At 44.5% G+C, this 20,641-nt stretch overlaps 1 protein-coding gene across 2 annotated transcripts; it reads right to left on the bottom strand.

The window, feature by feature from the left end:
• Positions 1 to 607: 607 nt before the first annotated feature.
• On the bottom strand, positions 608 to 20,141 carry papola (poly(A) polymerase alpha). Of its 2 annotated transcripts, none has more exons than XM_046291069.1 (20): positions 19,928 to 20,141; positions 18,475 to 18,645; positions 16,028 to 16,094; positions 15,482 to 15,563; positions 15,021 to 15,130; positions 13,655 to 13,708; positions 13,412 to 13,523; positions 12,775 to 12,864; positions 11,373 to 11,511; positions 9,793 to 9,865; positions 8,541 to 8,661; positions 8,088 to 8,172; positions 5,591 to 5,644; positions 5,297 to 5,416; positions 5,110 to 5,219; positions 4,833 to 4,954; positions 4,414 to 4,668; positions 3,341 to 3,547; positions 3,064 to 3,135; positions 608 to 2,884 (listed from the first exon to the last, which is right to left on the bottom strand). In XM_046291069.1, exons 1-20 carry the CDS (start codon positions 19,933 to 19,935, stop codon positions 2,789 to 2,791), a joined length of 2,148 nt encoding a protein of 715 aa, XP_046147025.1. In that variant the 5' UTR covers positions 19,936 to 20,141; the 3' UTR covers positions 608 to 2,788. The 2 variants fall into 2 exon arrangements, with proteins under 2 accessions (XP_046147025.1, XP_046147024.1); XM_046291068.1 differs by lacking the exon at positions 19,928 to 20,141 and adding an exon at positions 19,788 to 19,919.
• Positions 20,142 to 20,641: the final 500 nt, after the last annotated feature.

Here is a 20,641-nt window from a genome sequence, read left to right as displayed (position 1 = left end):
AGACACCTACAGCACAAATGAAAGAAAGAAAACCGATGAGTCGTGGTATTGGGAAACCGCAGCGGTGGGTAAGAGTCTGATGTGGCGTTATGTCATGGTGTTGGGTGGGTAAGAGTCTGATGTGGCGTTATGTCATGGTGTTGGGTGGGTAAGAGTCTGATGTGGAGTTATGTCATGGTGTTGGGTGGGTAAGAGTCTGATGTGGAGTTATGGTGCGGTGTTGGGTGGGTAAGAGTCTGAAGTGGAGTTATGTCATGGTGTTGGGTGGGTAAGAGTCTGAAGTGGAGTTATGTCGCTGTGTTGGGTGGGTAAGAGTCTGAAGTGGAGTTATGTCATGGTGTTGGGTGGGTAAGAGTCTGAAGTGGAGTTATGTCATGGTGTTGGGTGGGTAAGAGTCTGAAGTGGAGTTATGTCATGGTGTTGGGTGGGTAAGAGTCTGAAGTGGAGTTATGTCGCTGTGTTGGGTGGGTAAGAGTCTGAAGTGGAGTTATGGTGCGGTGTTGGGTGGGTAAGAGTCTGAAGTGGAGTTATGTCGCTGTGTTGGAAGCGATCACTATTTTTGTTCATGGTGGTGGGGTACTTTGAACAAGAACACAAGACCAACGAATATTTTTGCAACGTAGAGCTTTATTTTTGATGGGGGAAAAAAAAGTACAATACCTCATCCTTACAAATACACCTAAGAAACCATTTTGAACTGAAAAAGAGCATTGTAAGAACGGGAAATAATGTTTTGTCATTGAAGGAAATTATCTATTCATGTAGATTAACGTACTCTATGTTGACAGCGGTCTAAATTCAGATTCATCGTTAACATACGAGTCCCACACAATTAGCGCAAAACAACCGAGACAAAGCTACATTTTGCTAAGACATCAACAAAATATTGAGTAAGTGAAAATTCAGTACACATCGTTTTAAAACTTTTTAAAAAAAGAAATAAAAAAAAGAAGTGAAACCAAAAATAACTGTGGTCCTCTAACAATACTATCGAGTATTCAACCTGGCAACTATTCTGGCAAATTCCAATTATGTTATGACCTAGTAAATCAGAAATTAATAGCCAACAAAGAATATTTGTGCTCTTAACCTTCTGCGTGATAGTTGAGTAATTATATTTCTATTCAAATAGTCCAACAATGAGAAAGCTCAAGTCTTACATGTTCCACGCAAAAGAAAAAAAAGCTTTGTTTTTCATCATTTATGTTTTTGGTACATGACACTAACAGTTACTGTACAATGCATGTATACATAGAATCAGAATGAATAGAATAGTCAGAGGTACTACACCCACTCTATTCATTCAAACTCTATGCATATATATATATATATAACTAAATGGTCTACTCAAGACACCAGACCACTTCTCCACTCAACATGCCACAGCCCTCTAAAACCATATTTTCCTCCGATATAATCTGAACATAACCTGTAGAACTCAACACCCCGTCATCTCTAGACGATAGACCTGTATCACTATTGACTATTCTCCTCTGTCCAAATATTGTACTAGAAATTGTTACTTTCTGTTATTATACTAAAAGGTTTATTCTATTCTACTGTGACATCTACTTCATGTTCCTATTGTTATATTTTATTAAGTCTTATTATTGTTGCATTGTCCAGAAGGAACCAGTTAGCATTTCGTCAGACGATGTTTTCCATGTGTACCCTGTACATACGACTACCGTAATAAAAACACTAAACTATCCTGAAGAGACTAAGCTATTCTTTTTCCACAGAAGTTGAGCTTTTTTTTTTTTGGTCAAAGTTATTGTGTTGTGTATGTACTCGAACCTGAGCTAGTTCCTTTAGCAAGCGTTGTGTCCATGTCTTTTTGATGCATACCAAACACCCTCATACCCTTTTCTATACATCTCCTTACAGCCCCAAAGGCCACCTCACATCCCAACAGTTGACTGACTGACAGTGATTAGCTTTGGGCGTCCCAAATGGCACCCAATTCCCTTGATAGTGTACTACCTTTGGCGCAGCCGTAACCTGTCATCTGTTACACACATCGGTAGATCACAACGGTAACAGGAAGACATCTAACACCACTGACCCAATCTTCATTTTCCGTTCTGCTCTTCTTTATTACTCAAAGTACGTTTTGACATCATACCAAGGTACTTCACACACACACACACACACACACACACACACACACACACACACAGTAAACCACTGGGACAAAGAAATCCCAAAATCATTAGTCAACAGAACTTGTTCCGTCATCATCTGGACAACACAATGAGGAGAGAAGAAGAGAACCAACCAATGAGCATCCACGTCCACACACAGCACACACGTCTGCATGCACAGGAAAGATGATGTCTTTATGTCACGTTGTTTATTCCTGGTAACCAGCAGCTCTGGAAGGAGTAGGATGAAGATGCCGACATGTTGATCTAGGGTCCGTTTTGTGTTTTACTAAGACTCAGGGGAAGGTGTGCTGATCCTAGATCTGTGTCTATGGGACAACTTCTACCCTTTAACCAGTAAGGTATAGGTTGGAAGTAACCTAGGAGAATTCAGCAGAAGAGCAACATCGCCCTCTTGTGGAGACAGTTTCAGCTACGTCCTTCATGTCAACTGACAATGTCCCTGGTTGAAAAGAGATGACGGTCTGTCTAGTCGCCTGTGTTGTCGGTCTGTGTCTTTATCTGCAGCACTGTGGGCATTCCGTGGCAGAGGACTGAGAATGTCTTAGGACACCCACAGTAGAATTCAGGGTATAGGGGCCGGGGCCTGGGAGGCGAGTAGATGCGTCGGTCTGTCCTCTCTCCTACCTGCTGAGGCGAAGCTTTATAGAGTTCTTCACCACTGGAATGGGGTTGGCTGGCAGGAGGGGCACATCAGACAGATCTGCACTGACCATTCGCTGAGGGAAGAGAAGGATAATCAAGTTGTAGTTTGGCTGCCAAACTAACAACAGACAGACCAAAGTGGAAATATAGACCATTTAGAAAATTATCTGTACACTTTTCAGACATGAATTATGAAAGTGAGAGGCAGAGAGAGAGAAAGAGAGGCAGACAAAAAAATAGAGTGCATTGATACCTTAATATCTGCCTCCATCTTGCCTTCCCCTTCAGAAGCAGGCATCTCCTCGCACATACTGTCCTCATTGACCTGGGAACAGCAAGGCCCACAGAACAGTTCATCACAACTATCTAACCATGTTTACCTGACTCTTCTAATGCTAGCATTAATTAAAAATATATGCTTCTTATAATATCATCAAGATGTAGCCAAACATATTCTGAAAAGATAGACTACAACAATGAATATATTTATACATGATGATGTGACACTATGGATAAGCTTGTTTACTTACCTGTTCCTCCACAGTGGTGCACTCCTCTCCGGCAGCTGCCCCATTCTCTGTTGTCCTAGTCTCTGGGACTGGGGAGGGGTTCTCCTCCTCCAGCATTTCCTGGCGAGAGGTGTGGGGGGCCGCTGGGGGGCCCATGGTGGGTGGAGGAGAGGGGGTCAGGCTTGTGGGGACTGTGTCTCCTGAAGGCTTTTTCTCAACAGCTGAATCCTACAAAGGAAAAGAAGGTTAACTGCCTTGTTAAGGGGAAGAATGACATTTGTTTTTCTTTGTCAGCTCACGGATTCGATCTAGCAACCTTTCGGTTACTGGCCCAACGCTCTAACCGCTAGGCCACCCGCTCTAACCGCTAGGCCACCCGCTCTAACCGCTAGGCCACCCGCTCTAACCGCTAGGCCACCCGCTCTAACCGCTAGGCCACCCGCTCTAACCGCTAGGCCACCCGCTCTAACCGCTAGGCCACCCGCTCTAACCGCTAGGCCACCCGCTCTAACCACTAGGCCACCCGCTCTAACCACTAGGCCACCTGCTCTAACCACTAGGCCACCTGCTCTAACCACTAGGCCACCTGCTCTAACCACTAGGCCACCTGCTCTAACCACTAGGCCACCTGCTCTAACCACTAGGCCACCTGCTCTAACCACTAGGCTACCTGCTCTAACCACTAGGCTACCTGTCTCTAACCACTAGGCCACCTGCTCTAACCACTAGGCTACCTGCTCTAACCACTAGGCTACCTGCTCTAACCACTAGGCTACCTGCTCTAACCACTAGGCTACCTGCTCTAACCACTAGGCTACCTGCCGCCTAGTAAGTAGACTATCTTCGGTGGCTCGTCCTTGCTTTTCGACAGTCAAACAAACAGATTTCTTTAATGAAAGTAACGCAAGATAATATATAGTGTTACTTTATTTTTTATCCCAACACTGCCCACTACTATGCCCGAAATAAGAGACAAATCTGTAGACAGAAGAGGGGCGTCTCAAAATGACAGTAAAAAGCTAGAATAAAACATAAGGATACACACATTACAGTATTATCTGTAAACTCCTGGCTACACAATGAAGATGGAATACCTCAGCATCTGATTTGAACCGCTTCCTCTCTTCCTGCATAGGGGAGCCAGGTCTCTTCACAGCTGGGGCCTCAGGCTGGCCGGCTGCAGCCGCAAGGGGACTTGGAGGGGGACCCAGTGGGCCACACTTCACTGGGGTTGACGTGGGCACAGTGGCTGGCATGGCCGTGGGGGATGGCACAGACATACTGTTGTCACTGTCTAACGATAAGTCCAGACTGCTGTCATTCATCTGACGAAGCCCCTCTGTAGAGTGCTGGAGGACAGAACAGAACTACACTGGTTACAACTCAATACCGCAAGCAAGCAATCAGTCAGCTAAGAGACTGTGTGAAAAGCAGAATATAAAACTCTAGAAATGAGTGTTACACCTCTATTGTTAACAAGGAGCAGACTAAATAATTAAATGACATGTCGTACCTTCCTGCGTTTGGGCATGACCAGGTCGGGCAGTAGCTGGTGAAGTTGTCTCCTCTTCACATGCATGGCCTGGATCTTCATGTCCGCCTCAAACATCTTGCTGTTCATCGCCTGCCGGTACACTGCAGGAAGCATTTAGAAAATATAACTTTTTAATATAACATTAGCATGCTAGTTTGTGTCAAATAATAGAACTAGATACAAGTGCAGAAAACACGACAAATATCGTTTTCAAATTCTACATTCCTGAGTTGAATTGAGTAAGGTGAATTTATACCCGTGTCAGTAAAGGACTGGATGTCAATAGTCAGGTCAACGTTGAGGTTCTCTGATGCCTCCATCTTCTTAAAGATAACCCCTATCACCCACATGGTGCTGACCTCCTCTCTGGAAAACACAAGACAGGTGAGAAATAGTCCATTAAGAGCGTACTACAACCTTGCATAAGAGTATAATAAACTCACTTCTCCATGCTTTCCTTGGGTCCAGGGAATGACTGGGGGTTGACATGGGCCAACGTTATGAACTCATTCTTCTCCAGGTTTCCCACAAGGATCCTGATCTTAGACTCAACCAGACCAACCCTGGCAGGACAGAGAGAAACAGCACTTTTCCTAATGTATTCCCTAACAGTAGGTGAATAAAGGCTTTAAAAGAGTAACATTGAAATTGATTCACATGTAATACATCATGTCTCCACCCTCATTCATTCAGTCAGTCATAATCTCACCCAAAGGCCCCCCCCAGTCAGTACTCACCACTCCAGGTGCTGCTTCTCGGTGGGGGCGCTTGCTAGCAACACAATATAATGCCTTGGAACATAAGAGACAGAACATTACCATTACACGCTAAAGACAGCAGCCAGGAAACGAACCCAGGCTAGGAACCCCTAAAGACAGCAGCCAGGAAACAAACCCAGGCTAGGAACCCCTAAAGACAGCAACTAGACAACAAACCCAGGCTAGGAACCCCTAAAGACAGCAACCAGACAACAAACCCAGGCTAGGAGAGTCCCAGGCTAGGAGAGCCCCAGGCTAGGAACCCCTAAAGACAGCAGCCAGGCAACAAACCCAGGCTAGGAGAGCCCCAGGCTAGGAGAGCCCCAGGCACAGAGGGGCCCGACCAGATCACCCAGTCCTCGCCACCACCCTACAGCAGGTCATGGAAATATGTTCATTTCTAAAAACACACTTTATCAAACTAAAACAGCTAAAAAAAAAACTAAAATGAATTACCAACAGTCTGTGTTTTAAAAGGCAAGAAACTACACTGTCCTAAACTGAACATGTCTTTTACACAAACATGTCACAGTAACAGCTACAAACGCTCCATAACAAATCCAAATAGCCAGAGGAAAACCCAATCGCACTACCAAGATAATTCATTCACCAAACCCTCTTCACGTCAACTTGAGAACAAACCTAATTGTCAAATATATCTTATTGTCAGATATTCAAGTATACTGAAAGTCACTATTATTACACTAACTGCACAAACATATTCACTTACATGTCTTGTCTGCCTACATGTACAATCTCCATGCAGTTATCACAGTAGCACCAAGCATAGTCATTTGCTACAGTATACTCTGCTTTGCACCGGTTGAAAACCACACTACCTCACTGTTAGTCCAATCACAGGAGCTCGTTCCGATCAGTTCCCACGAGGTTAGAATATTATAAAATAGGATTACATTACCAAGCAGATGAATGGAAAAAGATAAGATATTTCATTTTCAGGCCATGTTGAAAATAAAAGGTCTGAGCCCAGGACAAATGATTGATTTATTCAAACAACAAGAGTACAGAGAAACGGGTGTAGTAATCAGCAGGGTGCGAGCCAGACCAGCAGGATGGTCTGGTTATGAAATATGTTCATCAAGCCTGATGTGGAAACAGTCTAACCTGGATAACAATCAACATCCGTCTCCTCTAATGTGCCAGTCCAATCCACGGGCTGGATATATACAGTCTCCTCTAATGCGCCAGTCCAACCACAGGCTGGATTTATTTTTTAAATCACTTTTAAATTGTATCCATGTTTTCAGGCTCTCCAGTGCTGTCAAATGACTGTCCAGAATGTGCTGGTGCATTTTGTCCATTCCTCTGTCAGCAACTCAAAGGATGAGAAGAGGTGCTTAAGCCAGGGTGTGCTTAAGGCAATTACACAGCAACATGTTCTGACACTTCTCTGTCAAAGAAAGGGTTGCTGGATCAAACTGATTTCCCAAAAGACTTGAGGGGATTTCATTTCAAATAGAGAGCCTCGGGAATAGAAGATGTTGGTAAAAGAAATTGGATTGGAACAAGTCAATCTACAACACTTAAAAGGAGGGGACTGGGCAACAAAAATATCAGCCTTCTGTAAATAGGTCTACATGTTGATTGGGGCTGCAAGAGGAGGAATGTCTCCTCCGCCAAGGACAAGGCCTCTTCAGTAACATCATTGTTGCCACTGTACAAGGCTAGCTTCATGCTCTTTGCATATTACTGATAAAACAATTAACAAAATGATCTTTTCATCTTTACCCCCCCCCCCCCACTTCAGATTTCAACATTCAAGTACATTTCTCCAGATTAAGCAGAACTGATAAGTGAAAGAGGATGTGGTACCCACATGTATAGAATGAAACAAAGATCCAATTACTTAAATCTTGTATTCTTCACATGGCTTCCTGCTAATGTTGTGCTGCTACAACTTACGGATTTGTCATGATCAAAACTTAAGGAACAAAAACATATCTACAAAATGAAGACTAACAAGAAATACATAGTGCAAATGTTTAACTAAAGCATTTTATTTGGGAAGTAGATGTACAGTATAATAAGAACCTTACAGCTGAAGTACCTACCTTTAGTAAGATATTAAAATATACAAACATCAAATATTGAGTTGTGCTTACATTAGAGAGCACAGTCTATAGGTAATAGCAGGGATTATACTGGACTTCAGGCTCTGCATAACATTAACATTGTATTTGTCGTTACGATCATCGTTTTGAGAATCAGAGAGGCTGCTTAGGGCAGAAGAAAGCATCTTTTGAGTCTTGTCTAAGCCTGAAGTGTTTATTTAATAACACAAATAAATCAAACTGAATGAGTGGGTTACATATACAGAGAGGAACAAGAGAACTTCACATTTACTGAAAAAGGTGAGAGTGAGGTGGTTGGTGTATTTTGAAAATCAAAATCTTTATTGAAATAGTTGGTTTGTCTCACCATGCGTGTCCCACAGGATAAGCTGCTTAATACATACTTGTATTTCTGAAAGAAGTTTGGTGCTTCAAATAGTTTGGACCACTCTGCTTTACTCTGCAAAATGTCATCTGTGATGGCCAGACCTGTAGAGGGAAGGAAAACGCGTTGACCAAAACGGAAGGAGAACCAAAAGGAAAAACTACAGATGAGGCAACGTAGCTAAAGGCTACAATGAAGACAGCCGTTAGGGAACCCCTTGAGAAAAGACACCCGAAGGAGGCGGAATTTACTTGACATAGGCATAAACAACTTACATTTGATGCAACCTCCCTTTTTGGCACTAATGGATCATTTATGTGAATGTTGGGAGTATGTCTCTTGCTCAAGTCTCTGAAATTAGGACTCTGGCCTGAAGGGTTTTGTATTAAGAGCATCCAGTTTCAGAGAGACTGGACCTAAGAGTGGATGCAAGTTTGTGTGTAAAGTTAGAATTTGAGACGGCTTTACGGACCCTGTTTGAACTCGTCCACCATGACGGCACGCGTAGAGGCAGAGACGTTGTAGGTAGAGTTCTGCTGGGGGTAGGCTGGTGTGATGATGGGCATCAGGTGGTACCGGTCACTGGGGGTCACCTGGAACAGCAGTTAGGACACTCAGAGCCAATCAAAACCCTCCACTACATGCAGAAGGGGTCACTTGGTACGATAGAACTCTGAGAATGTGTGTAACTATCTTGATAATAGTGTTACGAAGCACCTAAATGCGTTTGTACTGGAACGGATGAAAGAAGTGGGACTGACAGATGTTACAGGGAAAAAGCCCATGGCTCTAGACTTTACACGGTTAACACCATGGGATACGTCCTGGAGGAACAGGGTTAATTAACCACCTGTTTTTATTGGATATCCCTTAACTTGGCAGCTCTGCAGGTAAAATGCTTGAGGTAGTTAAGTTCATGACCGTCCTTGACATAGTCAGTGTTGCTCAGGACCGGACTAGTAACAGTTTGACTACGACATAACTACCGACACCCCGGGGTCCCAGACTGGCAGGTTCAACATTACCCCGGGGTCCCAGACTGGCAGGTTCAACATTATGATCAGCCCAGGGTCCCAGACTGGCAGGTTCAACATTATGATCAGCATTACCCTGGGGTCCCAGACTGGCAGGTTCAACACCCCGAGGTCCCAGATGATCAACATTACCCTGGGGTCCCAGACTGGCAGGTTCAACATTACCCCGAGGTCCCAGACTGGCAGGTTCAACATTACCCTGGGGTCCCAGACTGGCAGGTTCAACATTATGATCAGCATTACCCTGGGGTCCCAGACTGGCAGGTTCAACATTATGATCAGCATTACCCTGGGGTCCCAGACTGGCAGGTTCAACATTATGATCAGCATTACCCTGGGGTCCCAGACTGGCAGGTTCAACATTACCCCGGGGTCCCAGACTGGCAGGTTCAACATTATGATCAGCATTACCCTGGGGTCCCAGACTGGCAGGTTCAACATTACCCTGGGGTCCCAGACTGGCAGGTTCAACATTACCCTGGGGTCCCAGACTGGCAGGTTCAACATTATGATCAACATTACCCTGGGGTCCCAGACTGGCAGGTTCAACATTATGATCAGCATTACCCTGGGGTCCCAGACTGGCAGGTTCAACGTTATGATCAACATTACCCTGGGGTCCCAGACTGGCAGGTTCAACATTACCCTGGGGTCCCAGACTGGCAGGTTCAACATTATGATCAACATTACCCTGGGGTCCCAGACTGGCAGGTTCATGTTGCAGTCCTCTGGCTGCTTCAGGAGAACAGGGTTGGGCCATTCCCTGCATTAATACAACTCCAGTTTAGTGTGATGATACAGACCAGGAAATACCAGTAGGTCAGTCACCCCTTTAGACACACATCATCTTGTGTTCCTAAGGAAAACAGCAGTAATAGAGCTGCCACAAGCACCAAGGAGTGAGAAAAATGTGTTCACGGTTCATACACACTTCAGACTAGAGGTCGACCGATTATGATTTTTCAACGCCGATACCGATTAATCGGTCGATACATTTTGTTTTTAAATAATGACAATTACAACAATACTGAATGAACACTTATTTTAACTTAATATAATATATCAATAAAATCAATTTAGCCTCAAATAAATAATGAAACATGTTCAATTTGGTTTAAATAATGCAAAAACAAAATGTTGGAGAAGAAAGTAAAAGTGCAATATGTGCAATGTAAAAAAAGCTAACATTTCAGTTCCTTGCTCAGAACATGAGAACATATGAAAGCTGGTGGTTCCTTTTAACATGAGTCTTCAATATTCCCAGGTAAGAAGTTTTAGGTTGTAGTTATTATAGGAATTATAGGACTATTTCCCTCTATACCATTTGTATTTCATTAACCTTTGACTATTGGGATGTTCTTATAGGCTCTTTAGTATTGCCAGTGTAACAGTATAGCTTCCGCCCATCTCCTCGCTCCTCCCTGGGCTCGAACCAGCAACAAAACAACAATTAGCACGTGCTAACTAGCTAGCCATTTCACTTCGGTTACACAAGCCTCATCTCGGGAGTTGATAAGCTTGAAGTCATAAACAGCGCAATGCTTGACGTACAGGACGAGCTGCTGGCAAAACTCACGAAAGTGCTGTTTGAATGAATGTTTACACGCCTGCTTCTGCCTACCACCGCTCAGTCAGATTATATGCAACGCAGGACATGCTAGATAATATCTAGTAATATCATCAACCATGTGTAGTTAACTAGTGATTATGATTATTTTTTATAAGATCAGTTTAATGCTAGCTAGCAACTTACCTAGGCTTACTGCATTCGCGTAACAGGCAGTAGTCTCCTTGTGGAGTGCAACGAGAGAGAGGTAGATCGTTATTGCGTTAGACTAGTTAACTGTAAGGTTGCAAGTTTTGATCCCCCGAGCTGACAAGGTGAAAATCTGTCGTTCTGCCTCTGAACAAGGCAGTTAACCCACTGTTCCTAGGCCGTCGTTGAAAATAAGAATGTGTTCTTAACTGACTTGCCTAGTTAAATAAAGATTAAATAAAAGGTGAATATATATATATATATATATATTTTTTTTATATATTAAAAAATACAATTTAAATAAATAAAATCGTCAAATCGGCGCCCAAAAATACTGATTTCCGGCTGTTATGAAAACTTGAAATCGACCCTAATTAAATCGGTCATTCCGATTAATCGGTCGACCTCTACTTCAGACTAAAGAGAAACAAAGAAATCTCCTTCAAAAAGACAGAACTCAACGGCTATGAGAAACAGGTCAGAGAGCACATCCGAATGGAGAGCCACTGCTTACCATTTGGAGAATACGAGGAAGAACTTGTGTACAAGGGTGGAGGCCACGGCGTTGGGGTAGAGCTGGCAGGTCCTGGCTACCAGCATGGCCCAGGAGACTCCACCCAGGAAGCCCAGGATATTACTGTAGATGTTATGACCTGGGGGAGGAGGTGTATAGCACTGTAGATGTTATGACCTGGGGGGAGGAGGTGTATAGTACTGTAGATGTTATGACCTGGGGGAGGAGGTGTATAGTACTGTAGATGTTATGACCTGGGGGGGAGGTGTATAGCACTGTAGATGTTATGACCTGGGGGAGGAGGTGTATAGCACTGTAGATGTTATGACCTGGGGGAGGAGGTGTATAGCACTGTAGATGTTATGACCTGGGGGAGGAGGTGTATAGCACTGTAGATGTTATGACCTGGGGGGAGGAGGTGTATAGCACTGTAGATGTTATGACCTGGGGGAGGAGGTGTATAGCACTGTAGATGTTATGACCTGGGGGAGGAGGTGTATAGTACTGTAGATGTTATGACCTGGGGGAGGAGGTGTATAGTACTGTAGATGTTATGACCTGGGGGAGGAGGTGTATAGTACTGTAGATGTTATGACCTGGGGGAGGAGGTGTATAGTACTGTAGATGTTATGACCTGGGGGAGGACGTGTCCATCACTGTAGATGGCGTAGATTTAGTTATGTTGTTGTTGCCCTACATGCCAGTAAGCAGGATAGAGGCAAGCGAGTCTAGAGACATTTTCTGGTAAAGTATACCAGTAGATTCACATGTGATGGTAATTGAGCCATTTGGTACAGGTGAGAGAAACACACAGACCTAATAAGGGCATTACGTCAATGACCACAAGGCACCAGTGTAATTTTTCTGATTTTGTCATTCAAAAAGGCAATTCCTTGATGGTTCTGCCTTGCCTCCCAATAAACTTGGAAATGCTTATGCCATATAGCTTACATTTATCTAGTTTCTAAAGATCACCAAAGGGTTGGGGGGGCTGGGGATGTTTTGAATTGGGCTTAGTTATGCACCTGGCCTATTATACAAGCCAGTGAGTGACTCCACGGCAGTTGATCCCACAAGACAAAACATGATTGGACAGTTGGTTGCCAGGCAGCGTATGCAAGCCAAACAAATTCACCATGGCCACGAGGGGTGTGGTCTGTCCTGTGTAAAAAAATGCCATGACTCTGTTTATTTTAGAAGAGATAATCCCACCTGCCTGGCCACAACAGTGTTACACAGCAAGACGTACAAACTGATATAGTACAGGGACCGATTCAAAACACACAAGTACAGACACATACACACGCTTACAGGCGATGCCAACTCAACAGTTGTTTCCACCAAGGCAAATGTTTGTACTCCTATGCTTGACGCTACGCAACACTACACAGATCCAACTCACGTTTAGCCCACAGCTTGATGGTCCTCAGTGTCAGTCTGAAGTTCTCAATGTTGGGCACAAGATGGAGGATTTCATCTGTAACTCTACAACCTGACAACAACAAAAACGTCCAAGTCATTATCACTCACAATAGACAGAGGGGGATAACATAGACAATGCAGATTTACTTGAAATTCTACAACACAGTGGATGCTTTCAACTAAGTGTAGGTAGGGTCAGAGGTGAGCCAACAACCTACCACATCCAAACAAACCACAGCAAGCAACGTAGCTATGTAAATCAGCATAGAAATAAGCTAAAAGCACACCGTACGAGCAGCAGTTGTAGCTCACTATGTGCTTTTTGAGAACCTGTACAAAAAGGGTTCCATGGTATCGGGTGTATATTTTTTTATTGATATTCAAATCCTTTATTTTTTAAAATGTTTTTAACATGGATCCGATATCAACATCAGTGAAGTGGAGAAACCCCGCAGCAGATAATGATTTTATCCAAAGCGACATACATTTTACCATGTGACCCCATGTGACCCCAGCGATAATATTGAACCCACAACACCGTTGACGACGGCGGCACCCTTTTTACTAACTGAACCACATCAGGACCGGAGCTCAGGAAATATAAAGAGCTGTGTTACCATTGAGACTCCTAATGCAGCGGATGTCAAGGTTCTTCAGCAACCCGTCATCTCGGAGGTCCAGATTCTCTGGGATGGTTTGCAACGCTAACCGAGCAAACAGGATGTCGATCTGGAAATACACAAAAATCATTGGACATTTAAAAAAGCCGCAAATCTCAATTCACATTGAATGACCTGAACCAACTTCACATTTAGGCCTATAATGAAATCTTAAACAATAAATAATTTCAAATGTCATACCTCAATGCTGTCGAAAGACAGCTTTATCACGGGGACAAATGCCTCCTCAACAGCCTGGGGGAAAAAGAAGAGTTGATGAACAGTCTGCACCTCAACTTTTGGGAACACATCTTCCCCTCTTAGTCTACCAACACCAGAATTGCAAATACATTGCCTTAATTCCTCTCGTCTTCTTCTCACCCCCTTCTTAAAACCCATTGGATACGAAGGTCAGAGGGGCGAGGCCTCTTACCTTCTCATCAAATGGTATTTGTCATGTGCCATATACAGGGGGCGCCACAGAGTCAAACCAGGGGGTACAGAGTCAATGTGGACCATACCACAGAGTCAATGGAGGCTTTACAGGGGGTTACAGAGTCCGTGGAGGCTATATAACCAAGTCAATGCTATATACAGTACACAGAGTCAATGTGGAGGCTATATACAGGGGTTACAGAGTCAAATGGAGGCTATATACAGGGGGTACCGGTACAGAGTCAATGTGGAGGCTAAAATAACAGAGTCAACGTGGAGGCTATATACAGGGGTACTGGTACAGAGTCAATGTGGAGGCTATATACAGGGGGTACTGGTACAGAGTCAATGTGGAGGCTTTATACAGGGGTACCGGTACAGAGTCAATGTGGAGGCTATATACAGGGGTACTGGTACAGAGTCAATGTGGAGGCTATATACAGGGGTACCGGTACAGAGTCAATGTGGAGGCTATATACAGGGGTACCGGTACAGAGTCAATGTGGAGGCTATATACAGGGGTACTGGTACAGAGTCAATGTGGAGGCTATATACAGGGGTACTGGTACAGAGTCAATGTGGAGGCTATAACAGGGGGTACCGGTACAGAGTCAATGTAGGCTATATACAGGGGGTACCGGTACAGAGTCAATGTGGAGGCTATATACAGGGGTACCGGTACAGAGTCAATGTGGAGGCAACAGGGGTACTGGTACAGAGTCAATGGAGGCTATATACAGGGGTACCGGTACAGAGTCAACGTGGAGGCTATATACAGGGGTACTGGTACAGAGTCAATGTGGAGGCTATATACAGGGGGTACCGGTACAGAGTCAATGTGGAGGCTATATACAGGGGGTACCGGTACAGAGTCAACGTGGAGGCTATATACAGGGGTACTGGTACAGAGTCAATGTGGAGGCTATATACAGGGGGTACTGGTACAGAGTCAATGTGGAGGCTTTATACAGGGGGTACCGGTACAGAGTCAATGTGGAGGCTATATACAGGGGGTACCGGTACAGTCAATGTGCGGGGGTACAAGTTAGTCTATGTACAAAATGGGGTTTGAGAAGAGGAAAGAAGACTCAAGGAATGAAGGCAATGTAATTGAGATAGTCCAGATACCCACCCTCAAATCTTTGACCTCCTCCTGCTCCTTCAGCTTGTCCAGGAACGAGGAGAAGAAGTCTGTTCTCTCCACATGCCGAGGAGCCACACACAGGGCATCAATGTCAGCACCTACACAAGGACAGGGACAGGGACGAGGCACAACAATTCAAAGTTCATTGTGATAAAGAGTTGAGTGAAAATGTTTTACCTATGCAGTGCACCCAGGCTGTGTTTAATAAGTATATTATATAGCGTATTCTATAGTATATTAGAGAATGTCAAAGGAACCTTAAAAACCAAACCGGAGAAAATGTTGCTATTGGACAATTCCTCCTAAGATTAGAGGACAACATCAAAATGGAAAGGTTGACCGTACCAATAGTGCCGCCTACCTTCAGTGTGAACTCCTGACCAGTAGGTTCCCAAATGTGTTAACCACAACTCAACAACCTGTATCCCTCCTGAAGATGACATAATTACCTTTAGTGTGGACTCCTAACCTGTAGGACCCAAATGTGAAGATCTTCCCTCCAACCGTTTCAATCACTGAGGCAGGCAGATTCTAGGAGGACAAAAAAATAAAATTATAATCATTATAACCTGCTGCATTATGGTAGGCAAGGGCAACACTGCATTATGGTATGGCAACACTGCATTATGGTATGGCAACACTGCATTATGGTATGGCAACACTGCATTATGGTATGGCAACACTGCATTATGGTATGGCAACACTGCATTATGGTATGGCAACACTGCATTATGGTAGGCAAGGGCAACACTGCATTATGGTATGGCAAGGGCAACACTGCATTATGGTATTGCAACACTGCATTATGGTATGGCAACACTGCCTTGTTGTTGTAATATCATCCATGTCCCAAATGGCACCCATTTCCATTCATAGTGCAAAACCCTGGTCAAAAGTAGTACACTAGAAAGGGAACATTTGGGACACATCCATTGATCACCAGAGCCCTGCTGGTGAGCAGAGAGAACCGCCAGGAGGAGGAAGTAAAATCATACCTTTGTCTCACTGACATCACGGATCCATTCCTTCACCAGTGTGTTCAGTTTTCCCAACACATGTATTCTATGGAAAACAAGGCATGATTTAGAGGAAGTCTTTGGTATTTTGACAATAAAAAAATTAATCATAACTAAACTAGTATGGCACTTTATAACCACAAATACAGTCTACTTAGTACTGACCAAAACACCAACCTAAGAAGTTCCTTATTTTTTTATTGATTTAACTATGCAAGTCAGTTAAGAACAAATTCTTATTTTCAATGACAGCCTAGGAACAGTGGGTTAACTGCCTGTTCAGGGGCAGAACGACAGATTTTTACCTTGTCAGCTTGGGGATTCGATCTTGCAAACTTTCGGTTACTAGTCCAACACTCTACCCACTAGGCTACCTGCCGCCTCACCAGCCAAGAATAACTGGCTGATGTACTGACAAGATATCGGATCCAGTTATTATCCTCATCCTACCACCACCACCCCTCCTAATAGGCCTCATCCTACCACCCCTCCTAATAGGCCTCATCCTACCACCCCTCCTAATAGGCCTCATCCTACCACTTCTCCTAATAGGCCTCATCCTACCACTTCTCCTAATAGGCCTCATCCTACCACTTCTCCTAATAGGCCTCATCCTACCACTTCTCCTAATAGGCCTCATCCTACCACTTCTCCTAATAGGCCTCATCCTACCACTTCTCCTAATAGGCCTCATCCTACCACTTCTCCTAATAGGCCTCAAACTACCACCACCACCCCTCCAAATAGGCCTCAACCTACCACCACCACCCCTCCAAATAGGCCTCAACCTACCACCACCACCCCTCCAAATAGGCCTCAACCTACCACCACCACCCCTCATCCTACCACCACCACCCCTCCAAATTCAACCTACCACCACCACCCCTCCAAATAGGCCTCCAAATAGGCCTCAACCTACCACCACCACCCCTCCAAATAGGCCTCAACCTACCACCACCACCCCTCCAAATAGGCCTCAACCTACCACCACCACCCCTCCAGGCCTCAACCTACCACCACCACCCCTCCAAATAGGCCTCAACCTACCACCACCACCCCTCCAAATAGGCCTCAACCTACCACCACCACCCCTCCAAATAGGCCTCAACCTACCACCACCACCCCTCCAAATAGGCCTCAACCTACCACCACCACCCCTCCAAATAGGCCTCAACCTACCACCACCACCACCCCTCCAAATAGGCCTCAACCTACCACCACCAGCCCTCCAAATAGGCCTCAACCTACCACCACCACCACCCCTCCAAATAGGCCTCAACCTACCACCACCACCAGCCCTCCAAATAGGCCTCAACCTACCACCACCACCAGCCCTCCAAATAGGCCTCAACCTACCACCAGCCCTCCAAATAGGCCTCAACCTACCACCAGCCCTCCAAATAGGCCTCAACCTACCACCAGCCCTCCAAATAGGCCTCCAAATAGGCCTCAACCTACCACCAGCCCTCCAAATAGGCCTCAACCTACCACCAGCCCTCCAAATAGGCCTCAACCTACCACCAGCCCTCCAAATAGGCCTCAACCTACCACCAGCCCTCCAAATAGGCCTCAACCTACCACCAGCCCTCCAAATAGGCCTCAACCTACCACCAGCCCTCCAAATAGGCCTCAACCTACCACCAGCCCTCCAAATAGGCCTCAACCTACCACCAGCCCTCCAAATAGGCCTCAACCTACCACCAGCCCTCCAAATAGGCCTCAACCTACACCACCAGCCCTCCAAATAGGCCTCAACCTACCACCAGCCCTCCAACCTACCACCAGCCCTCCAAATAGGCCTCAACCTACCACCAGCCCTCAAATAGGCCTCAACCTACCACCAGCCCTCCAAATAGGCCTCAACCTACCACCAGCCCTCCAAATAGGCCTCAACCTACCACCAGCCCTCATAGGCCTCAACCTACCACCAGCCCTCAACCTACCACCAGCCCTCAACCTACCACCAGCCCTCAACCTACCACCAGCCCTCAACCTACCACCAGCCCTCAACCTACCACCAGCCCTCAACCTACCACCAGCCCTCAACCTACCACCAGCCCTCATAGGCCTCAACCTACCACCAGCCCTCATAGGCCTCAACCTACCACCAGCCCTCATAGGCCTCACCTACCACCAGCCCTCATAGGCCTCCACCTACCACCAGCCCTCATAGGCCTCCACCTACCACCAGCCCTCATAGGCCTCCACCTACCACCAGCCCTCATAGGCCTCCACCTACCACCAGCCCTCATAGGCCTCCACCTACCACCAGCCCTTATAGGCCTCAACCTACCACCAGCCCTTATAGGCCTCAACCTACCACCAGCCCTTATAGGCCTCAACCTACCACCACCCCTAATAGGACTTGATGAAACTTGTGCCCATTCTAACATGACAATTTAGCCTACTAGTGACAACCAGCTTACCTGCGCTGTAGTTCCAGCTCCTCTTCAAACACCCCGTATGGTTTCAGGGCCTCAGTCAGCCTGTGTGTGAGGACCAGGTCAGCCTCCTTGGCTTGGGCCAGGCTGATAGGAGAAGTGATCCCATAGTGCTTGGGTGTTTCCCGACCCAACAACACCTGGTTTGTAGACGGACTGAAAACAGGACAGATGTGGTTGTGATCAGAATAAGAAGACTTCATAGCCATGCAACAAAATGTTACTAGGAATTTCTCCTGGTGTTGTGCAAAGAAACACATTTTAAAAAAATAAAGGATTTGAATATCAATTTTAAAAAATATACACCTGATAACCTGTACTAAAAGGGTTCCATGGTATCAAAAAGCACATAGTGAGCTACAACTGCTGCTCGTACTGTGTGCTTTTAGCTTATTTCTATGCTGATTTACATAGCTACGTTGCTTGCTGTGGTTTATGTGGATGTGGTAGAAGGTATACGTCTAAAATGTTGGCCTCTGGGTAAAAACATGTACGTGTATTCTTCTCATTCAGCATACGTTTATATTCAAAGGTCTTTTGACAGTGTTTGGGTGTAAAGCACCAATAAGGAAATTATCATCAACTTGGTAACCTATCGTACAGTTTCATGTTAACATGACGTTGTAAAGGCGAAATATGATGTTTTGCATGTCTTATTGTGTCCCATTACAATGAACAACAACAACAAAAAGTAGGTACTCAAGACTCCCAAAACGTGATTTGTCCTCTGCTATAGCTTCGTGTCAGAGACAACAAAAACAAAAACGATGTGACTTAATTAAGTAGTCTACCAGACAAATATGATCATGTTTAGTTTGAGAACATGATTATAAAACTAGTAAACGTTACATCTTACAGACAACATGCAATATTGCAAATGTTCACGTACACGGATGACTATTTAACTAAGTTAACTACTTCTGCGGATATTCATTAACACTTCAACATCATGGACACTAGTAAAAACAGGTAGTTAGCAGTCAATTGTGATTTGGTAACTAGTTAGGTGGCACATGTGACCACAAAATAGCACATTTACTGCCGCAACTAAACGGTAGCTAACGTTGCTATGCTAACTAGCTAAACGTTAACATGACTAAACTACAACATGTAGCTAACTGACTATAAAGGTTAACATTAATAAACTGCATGTAGCTAACTAGCTTGATACCGTTTGCAACTTTTCAAGACCTCTTTAAAATGTCTAGCCTATAATGTCAGACCTAAGTAGCTTTAGCCAATAGTCTAAAAACAAAATGTGCTCCATCTTGTTTCAAAGCCATTTCCCACTACACAACCTGCTAGCTCTTCCCTTCTTTCTTTCTTTCTCTTTTTCTTTATTTTTGTTGCAAACATGGGACTGGCAACCTCGCATCGGTAGGCCCAATCAATCCCCTTTCCAAACACACTCAGTACAGTGTCCAAGGGAGATACTTACAAGGGCATTGTAACAACTTCCAGCAATTTTCCAATCAGCCCCCCGCCCCCAAAAAATAATCCCTTCTCATACTCGTTTTATCATTTTTTTTTTCATTAAATTTAGCTAACTAACCAGCGATGTTATTTCTTTACCCGGCAACCAATCAGTGGAAACTTGGCCCTTTTGTTTCCACTGAACATGGCGTGTGCCGCTTTGCTGTCACCGCAAAAAAAACGCAACCTTGACAGGGTGGGCGTGTTGCGTGCTGCGTGCTGCGTGTTGCGTGACCGTCATGACGTAAAGCACAATTTTACTTTTAGCACATGGGAACTGTAGTCCTTTAAATGTCCAACCATTCTTTATTTATTTATTTAGTTATTTATTTATTTATTTTAATTACATTTTATTTTTTAAATATTCGAATATGATTATTTACTTCTACCGCCTGTAATTCAATCGAGATCTATATCTAGCCTCATGTCATGAATATGCATAGCCATCTCCAGACTCTAATGTAAATGTAATATAAACTTATTTTTTCTCTCAAAGTTGCCGGATGTCACGAGTCCTACATAAATCAGTACACTCCTAACAATTTAAGCATTACACAACTTATATTTGATTAATAAACGGTCACGTAGCAAATAAGCCATTCATGTTTTTGTTGAACAAATTCTACATGCACTATTTGACCTCCATTCAAAAATGATTTGCTTGATGGTCAAAACAACG

Source organism: Oncorhynchus gorbuscha, linkage group LG12 (genome assembly GCF_021184085.1).
Source record: "Oncorhynchus gorbuscha isolate QuinsamMale2020 ecotype Even-year linkage group LG12, OgorEven_v1.0, whole genome shotgun sequence".
Classification (NCBI taxonomy): domain Eukaryota; kingdom Metazoa; phylum Chordata; class Actinopteri; order Salmoniformes; family Salmonidae; genus Oncorhynchus; species Oncorhynchus gorbuscha.
This window is presented reverse-complemented; position numbering and strand designations above follow the sequence as displayed.